The sequence below is a fragment of the Vidua macroura genome, chromosome Z (genome assembly GCF_024509145.1).
Source record: "Vidua macroura isolate BioBank_ID:100142 chromosome Z, ASM2450914v1, whole genome shotgun sequence".
Lineage (NCBI taxonomy): Eukaryota > Metazoa > Chordata > Aves > Passeriformes > Viduidae > Vidua > Vidua macroura.
Window position 1 is genome coordinate 75,447,996 of NC_071611.1, and position 8,888 is coordinate 75,456,883.

The window sequence follows — 8,888 nt, forward strand, 5'->3', positions numbered from 1 at the left end:
GCTGCTTTCTCAGCTGAGCAAGGCTCTCCTCCAGCCAAAGACATTGCACTTAGGCATACAAATCCAAGTGGCAGGCGCCCAAATGCTCTCGAGTCACAGCTGAAGGCCTGCATCAGCACAGGATGGTTTGGCTTCCCCACTCCCCCTTTGGTTTTTCCTGCAGATGCCATTGCTATTTCTGCCTCAACTAGAAGTGCCCCAGATGTGCCAAAAGGGACCAGTGGGCCGTATTCCAAAGGCAGTGTGGTCTGGAGAGGATGAATGAAGAAGAGCCTTCTCCACTTACAAACCATACCAAAGAAGCCATAAGCGTGTCTTAGCACCAATCAAAACCACCTGGCAATTCAGAAGGAAATGTTGAGTTTTCTGAAGGGGTCAGAAGGAGGGGAATCTTCCAAATGAGTTGATGCTTCAGAAACTTTATTTAATTCCAATCCTACTCTATAAACCTATACTACAAAACAACTCAATAATCCTACTCTAGAGTCCTACTCTACAATCCTACTCTAACTTGGTTATGGCAAAAATATCTTGACTGTTAGATTCTTGTCTTCTTCTTCTTCTCCTTCTTCACTGAGTTGATGAGTGGTACCAGGGTGGACGCTGGCTTGGCTGATGTTACAAATGGATGCTGTCCACAGGAAAAAAAAAAAAAAAGAACAGTGAACCATGACTTTCCAAGCTCAGTGCTTCACAGACTCAATCAGGATTCCTCTGGTACTTAGAAAGACCCAGAAAGAGGAGTGACGAGGACATCTGCTCCCCTGTCATCCTGTGCAGGACCTTGCCATCACAGGCAAACCTGGCCCAGAATCCCACTTATCCCTTTATTCTGGTTTCTCCATCTAGCTGGGATTTTTGCCCTGCCAGTGCTCTAGAAATGGTGCTTTCTGTCCCTGGGGTTTCTTCCTTTCAGGAAACTCCAATGACCCACATAGGTCCCTGTCTTTGAGAGACAGGCACCATGCTAATTTCCACAGGGAGACAGAGCAGTGTCTACCTTTCCATGCCCTGCCCCTCCTGTGCTGGATGGCACCTTCCTTCCCAGCAGGGCCAGCCGAGTGGCGCTGGCTGCTGCAGTTCCCTCTCTGCCACACAGCCTGGCAGTAAGCCTGGGCCAGTTCCCCTCTGCCTGAGCGTGCCAGGCAGCAGATGGGGCTGGGACAAGTCCCTCTCAGCTGCCCCTGTCTGCGTGCCAGAAACCTCTAAGGGTGGGGTGGGGGGCAGAAACCAGGGCCCCTCAGAGGCTCACAGTGAGCCCCCACACAGCCCCTCCTGCCCACAGCCAAATCTCTCCAGACTGCTCTGCCAGGACTGGCTTCCTTGGGTTCCTCCACCACCATTTCATGACTGTGTACCCTGCATTGCTCTACTTCAGTTCTTTTGCCATTCGATAAAAAGGAGCACCCCACCAAATTACAAAACAGGGTGACAGAAACAGAGGACAGAGCACCTCTCCTCTGAGGACAGGCTGAGAGACCTGGAGCTATTCAGCCTGGAGGAGAACTGGCCCCAGGGAGACTTCATTGCTGAGTTCCAGTACTTCAAAGGGGATTCTCAGGAAGTAGGAAATACCTTTTTTAACAGGCTCCGTTGCAATAGGACATGGGATAATATTTATAATATAAAATGGAAATTGAGTCAGATTAGATCTAAGGAAGAACTTGTTTACTTGGAGCATGGTGCCACACTGGCACAGGTTGTCCTTAGAGCTGGTAGGTGCCCCATCCTGGGTAGGGATAGGGCAAACATTCCAGGTCAGGTGGGAAGGGGCTCTGAACAACCTGATCTCTCCCTGCTCTTTGCAGGACACTTGGACCAGATGACCTTCACAGGGCCCTGCCAGCCCAGCCTAGCCCAGACTAGAATTCCTCACCGTTTTCATTTGAACAACATCAGGAGTGGAGGTTGGGAGGAAGGAGGCTCATCTGATGCCTTGCACTTCAGTGGAGCAGGAGCCCATCCCTCAGACACTCTTTCACCTGCAGCCCCTTTGCATTTTACCTGCAGGAGCTCCTTGGCAGACCAGCGCCGTGCCGCGTCTGTCCGCAGGCAGTGCCTCAGGAAGTTACGCAGGGAAGACGAGAATCGGTTGGGCTGCCGCAGCTTTGGTGTCCCTCGTATGGCTATCAGGAGTTGAGGCTGGGGAAAAAGGAAACATAAGGCTCCAGCTGCTTCTTTCCCATCTGTAAGTGCTCTCTCAGATCCCATTGTTTAAGCTCCACTCTGCAGAAACTGCCCTGGAGAGACCCAGAGATGACTTTCCTTTACCAACCAAAAACCCAAACCCCGATGCAGCCACAGCTTTTCCAGCATTCAGCAGATCTTGCCTTGGCAGCTGATTTCATTGACTGACCTAGTTAGTGGGAACTACATCAGCAAAAGCACGTTTTGCTTCTCTGAGAATTCACACCAGCCTGACAGGCTATTTGGAAGGGGGAGTTTGTTCTATCCATACTATTTCCAAGGATTATTACATGAAAGGAATCTTTGCAGTGCTTGTTGGTCCCTTTAGCACAGCTTCCATGAAACAAAAATCATCAAGTTGTTTTTTTTTTTTTTTTTCTCCTCTTGAAAAAAATGCAGATGCAGAATCCATCTAAAATAGACTGAAATAACAATGGAAGGAGGCCTGGGAGTCTCCATGAAAATGCCCACCACAATAGTCACAGCTCTGTGCTGGTGGCACTGAAATAGATGGTGACCAAAGAGACTTTGTTACTTTCTTCTTCATCCCAGAGGAAAATTTCCTTTACTTTTCCCACACCCCCAGAGGTCACAAAGAGGGTTTTATCCTGTCTCTCTGCAGCTGAGCTCAGCCACTGGACATGGTGGGGAGCTGGAGTCCTCACTGTCCTTAGAGCTGTGCAAGCCAGGGATGGCCCTGCTCCTGTGGTAAAGGAACACAGCACCGGCGTCAACCGCCCACGTTGGATCCCAGCCCCGGGCACCCGGCTGCAAGCTCATCAACTTGTTAAAGTACCCAGAAACAGCCAAGAGTTTAGTGTACAATTCTAACTGCAGTCGGAGAAAAACACATCCTAAACTTATCCAGGCCACCCACACGCATGACTGAACAATGTACAGATGATTTGAAAGCCTGAAAGTTTTGAAGACCCACAGGATTGGGAAAAGATGCTACAGTTTGGAAGAAAATTGATGTGCTGTGGTAAATGAAAGGAAAAGCAAGCAGAACTTGCTTGGGCATTGCTTTGGTGGTTTTTTCTCCTTTTTCTTTTTATTCTTTTTTCTTTTTCTTTTCCTTTTTTTTCTGTCTTTTTTCCCTTTTCCTTTTCCTTTTTTTCTTTTTATTTTCTCTTCCTTTTCCTCTTCCTTTCCATTTTTCTCTTACTTTTTCTTTTTTTCTTTTCCCTTTTCTCTTCCTCTTCCTTTTCCATTTACTTTTTCTCTTTTTTCTTTTTCTCTAAAATTGAAACTAGGAAGATTCAATCTCCATTTTGAAGGATATTTATCACACATCCAACCATTCCACTGAAAAATGCCTTTTCTTCAGAGACAGAGCTCCAACATTGTTCAAAAAGCAAGTGAAAAATGTCAGGCATGGCTGGAGGCCAAAATGGCAGGTTTCTGAACTGGTTAGGTTTCTGAACTGGTTACCTTCCTCTTCCCTTCTGATGCAACCAAATCGACAGCAGATGCTGATGTGCTGCAGGGACATTTTCAGAAGGGGACCTTGGTGGAAGTGGTGCCAGCAGATGGCAATGGGATTTTGTCCAATGGCACACTGACCATGGGACAGGTGAGAAAGACAAGCAGGATCAGTGAGTATTTGCACCTTACCGAAACAGGAGTTTCATTCCAGTAAGGAACTTCTCCTTCTGCCATTTCGATGCCCACGATTCCAAGAGACCATATGTCCACTTTGGGGCCACATGGTTGACCTGTCACCACTTCAGGCGCCATCCACCCAGAAATGCTGGCCACTGAGCTCCGTCGACTCTGCTCAGGGGTGAGCTGAACAAAGAGGCCAGAGTCAGCTGTGGAGAAAACAACAAACCATGAAAGCCAGCTCAAGTTAGGAAATCAAGCAAAAGAATTCCCCACTCTCAGTCTAAGAATGTGCTGTTGAGTCTCTTGGAGAACTGTCCACGCTCTGTTTCCTCAGGGCTTTAGACAAGGAAATATGGAATTGGCCACTTCAAAAAAAAAAGCCTCATTTTTTAGACTACCTCCAGCCTTTTATTTTTCTGAAGCTTTACATTGTAGCTCCCTCCCTCTGGAAGGGACACACACAGAGCAACGCCACTCTTGAGTCCTTGTTCCTTGTCATACTTCTGTGCAGGTTGCAACTGTGCCCACAGTTTGTGGCAGGGTTCCCTGCACTGCCACCAGCACCATTTTTGGGGAGCTGGCAGTCACTCAAAGCAGCCCCACAGCCCACATCCCTGGAATGCTGCACCTGATCAAGAATACACTGACCCAGCTTGACAGAGCCGTCGGTTCTGAGAAGGATGTTGCTGCTCTTCACATCTCGGTGGATCACGAGGTTCGAGTGAAGAAAATCCAGGCCTTGCAGGCACTGAGAGAGAAAACAGAAACAGGAGGGCAAAAATTAGCGATGTGATTTCATTACACAAGAAAGGAAACAGCTCTACAGATTGCCTCTGCAGGGGAATGGCAAGTAATGGCAGAACAGAGTGCCATTGTGAGGAAGAGCTTGCTGCTCCACCACTTGCAGAGCAGGACCTTTCTAAGGAAAGGCATGTCAGCTTTTGAAAGAGCAACAGCACCTGCTGTTGTTGTAGACTGTCCCCTGCAAACCAGCCAGCATGGCTGCTGCTGCTGTGGATGTGCTTTCTCCATGCAGAGGACAAGTGAGGGTTTTGCCAAGGAAGAAAAAGTCCCTCCCTTTGGTGTGAAGTGGATCACTTTGGGGTGGGAGGCTGCATGACAAAGGTTTTGTTGCTGGCCTCAGCACAGACTTGGAAGTATCACAACAGTCATCTTCCTGAAGCAAAGAGCATTTTGGCTGCACTACTGTCCTTTTCATTTGAGGACTGAGAGAAATGAGTCTTTTTTCTTTGCTGATCATTTCAAATGCTGCCACCAGCACCTTTGTTTTTACAGGCAAGGAATGCAGTGCAGACAGGCTGGAGATAAAAGTTTAGGGAGGCAAGGTGGAGAACAGCAAATACAAATACAAGAGACAGAGCGAGAATACAACAGCAGGAGATATGAGTACAAGAACTGAGTACTGTGAGTGCAGGGGCACTGGCAGGCATTTCACTTGAGAGGCTTTTACTTGCCCATAGCATACCAGCAACACAGAAACAAAGCTTGGCACATGAAATCACTCCAGGTCGGAGCCCTGTTTCCCAGACAATCCTGCCCAAGCCCTGGGCAGCACAGGTGGGATTGCTGACCTCCCGACTGATGGCTGCCATCTCGTCTTCAGACAGGTGGGTCTCGCTGATGACATCGCTCAGAGTGCCTCCGTCCATGTACTCCATGACCAGCCAGCGCTGCCCATCCACACGGTAGCTGAAAGAAGGAAACAAGAGCATGGAGATAAACATGCATGGCTAGGTTGTTTTCTTGATTGATTCTTGTTTCCAAGTCCCTTTGTGACAAGGACAGAATGAAAGGAATAGACATTCCCTCTAGGCTGTGCATTGTTTGCAATCTGTCTCAAGAAGAAAGGCACAGCTGTGAAAAAAGGAGATGTCTTCAATTGCCAGCAAGTAAAAACTGCAGGTTAGGAACAGATCAAAAACCTGTCAAACTGCGTGTTTCTGGAAATAAACACCTAGTCTTCCTGGCATGCAAAGCAATGGAAAAGAGGGGACACAATCCAAGGGAAATCCATGTTAGTTTATCTGGACGTACGAGGACTCTTGAAAAAAATCAAGCCCCAAAACAATGTGGTGGCTGTGAACTTACAGGCTATTGATTCAGTAAGATATGACAGATGCAGGTTTTTGAATAATTTTAGAACTCTGTGTACTGGGGAAGACTCATGCAGACAAGATGCACTCTCTTCCCATCCACTGGAGATGAGCAGAGCAGTAATATTTAACCAATAATTACAGCTCTATTTTCTGCCAGTGAACAAAGTGGAATTTTACCTTGCATGTTTGCAATATGTAAACAAACATTCACAACAACTCACCTGTCTAAATAGTTGACCAGGTTGGGATTCTTATTTGGCTTCATGAGCATGAGTTCATTGACTTTTAGTTCCTTCTTCCTCAGTTCTTGGAGATTTATTTTCTTTATGGCCACCTAAAATGACATTGAAAATCAGTAACTTGAGAAGTTGGCAGCACAAGACCACAAGGCACATGGAGCGAGTGATTTTGCAATGCCACAGCCCAGCTGTGCCAAACTGCCTTGTGATTGGGCATTGCAGTAATTAGGAACTGACATTGCAACAGCCCATTTCTCTGCTCCCTTGGAGGCCACTTACAGGACATGTGGCCACTGAGGTTTTGCCTTGTCCACTTGGTAACTGTGGTGTCTCAGCTATCACCCACAAAGCTCTGAGCACACTCCCTGCTGCTTTGTCTGGGATTCAGAAGAAGTAATCCATGCCTTAATACTCTGTGGATACATCTTGGGCTATGGGCAGGGCTTAGGGCTTTTAGGGATGCCGTGCAGATCTCTCCCTACGTGCAGTTGCCAAGTGCGGCACTGCAGGTGGCTAAGGAACTACCAGTAACTTTCAGATGCATTTGCTGGCAAGCAGAAGTGAGAATTCAGGACTCTGAAGCCGTAGCCCCAAAGAGCAGTGAGATGCTCAAAGGCACCACCTTTGTTTTAGCAATGGAGAGCGAATGAGCACATCCTTCTCTGAAAGGAACTGCTGCCCTCCTTGCCTTCCTTCTGGCAGCTGAGAAGGACAAAGACTGTCCCAAATGTATTTTGCAGGCTGGTAGCAGTCTGTGCTTCTTGTGCCTTTTCAGCACAGCTCTACTCAAAGCTCCAGCCACAGCTGCTCACACCAGAGGACCTGCGGGAGATGTTGACATTTACCTCTTCTCCTGTGGCATTGTCAAGTGCTATGCAAACATCTCCAAAAGTCCTAGAAACAAAAAAGCAGCAAAGAAAGGAGAAGACATTTAGATCTTGCATTGAAAGCCAGTCCACAGAGGAGATCTCTGCTGCAAATGCCTAAAACCTGCTGGATGCAGGCGGGCTCTGCCCGAAGGCAGATGATGCATTTTCCTCTCAAGTGCATGGGCACTGGGCCTGTCCCTGAAGTGTTGCTGTTTTCTGCCTCAGCTCCTAAGGAGAGCTCCTTCTTTCATCTTGGGTTTCAGGTTCTAAACTGTGCAGGTTTTATCCTGACCATGGAGTATTTCCTTCTGCAATCTTTTGGAAAGAAATGTTCCTCAGAACTGTTATCTGACAGCTATCAGGGAGTAGGTTGCTCTTTCAGGCAAGCACGTTTCTTCCCCTTTTATTAGTGTGGCTGTATGATTTGGAGATATACAAAAATGCTCAGGAAATTAACACAGAACTGTCCCACACTTGTGAGACAAGGAGATCTTCCAGGTCCTGTTCCTTGCTGCAGGCAGGAACTTGGCAGCATGGAGGTGTCTCTGCCAATGCCTTCTGGGCACACTCACAAATTCGGAGCAGCACTGAGAGATGGGACAATCTATCCCCAGTGTCTGAACATGGGGATAGATGTCTGTTTGCAGCTGTTCTGACTTCACACTGCATAGATATTCCACCAGAAAAACACCTGGCCCATGGTTATATAGAAGTAACTGTGGTTGGACTCACCCTCTGCCAATATGTTCCAGTTCCGTGTATTTCATCACAGGATTTTCCATGTTCACTATTTTCCCTGAGGGAAACAAAATGCAAGATGCTCACTTTAAAGCAGAGATCCCAGCTTCCAGGAGATTCAAAAGACAGACCCAGAGCCTGAAGCTTTGAACCCTTTGTGTTCGGCTGGGTAACAACAACAACCAGGCAGACAGCTCTGCAGCACAGGTGGCCAGCACAGAGACTGCTTTTCTACAGCAGTTCCTGTGGGGAAATGTCTCTAAATGTCCCTGGGACACCAAACTCAGGAAAAACATTTGGTACAGCTATGCTGACACCTGCACACAATAGACTGTCCCTCAGACAAGAAATACAGCAGACGTACTCCGTAGCTCCAGGGAGTCATCCTTGATCTCCTGTTGCTGAGCAGCAGCTGGGTCAGCACTGGAGATGAACAAACCGCCCCGGCTCCGCTTCTCGGGGTGGAGAGCAAAGGCTCCTTTAGACCATGCTGCTGCTGCAGCAGGTTTGGTGACAAAGCCCTTGTAGATCTGGGACAAGAAATGAGTTTATGTTCAGAAAGGTGGCTGGCAGAGATTAGCCTGACATTCCATTTCAAATGCAAGCCCTTAGGAAGGTGCTGTCAGCAACATGAAGCGCTCTTAAGTGGGTTTTTTCTGATGTCCACTTCTCAGACTGGATGGGTCAAAACCAAAGGCTAGTTCTACTCGAGTGGATGGCCAGATTCATGGTCCATTTTCATGGATTTTCTGAAGGATCACTGCCACAATGACCATTCTACTTCCTCTCAAGGATTCCTTTCCCCCTCCAAGGGCTTCAGATACACTTGCAGCTCCTTGTTCAAGTGTTCGGCCTCCCCCCACTGTGTCCTCTTTTCCTGCACCATCTTCAGGTCATGCCCAACCTGTAGCACCTTAGGTGGGGACAGTTCCTGTGCCTCACGCACGCCTCGGGGCTCTTCATTGCCACTCATTTGCCGGAAGTCTTTGCCGGCTGCCCGGTGAGATGTCAACACTTGCACCTCGAGTCAAACAGAACAAAGCAGTCAGAGACTACAGCTTGTCCCTGTCAGTCAAGAGTCACTGACTGTGAGGAAAGAACAGATTTACAAGGGATACAGACAGCTTGTTTCA

At 47.8% G+C, this 8,888-nt stretch overlaps 1 protein-coding gene across 1 annotated transcript; it reads right to left on the reverse strand.

Moving 5' to 3' along the window:
• Positions 1 to 403: 403 nt before the first annotated feature.
• Positions 404 to 3,981, reverse strand: LOC128822191 (serine/threonine-protein kinase PAK 3-like). Its single transcript, XM_054003829.1, has 3 exons — positions 3,802 to 3,981; positions 2,005 to 2,142; positions 404 to 631 (listed from the first exon to the last, which is right to left on the reverse strand). Exons 1-3 carry the CDS (start codon positions 3,922 to 3,924, stop codon positions 539 to 541), a joined length of 354 nt encoding a protein of 117 aa, XP_053859804.1. The 5' UTR covers positions 3,925 to 3,981; the 3' UTR covers positions 404 to 538.
• Between the last annotated feature and the right edge of the window lie 4,907 nt (positions 3,982 to 8,888).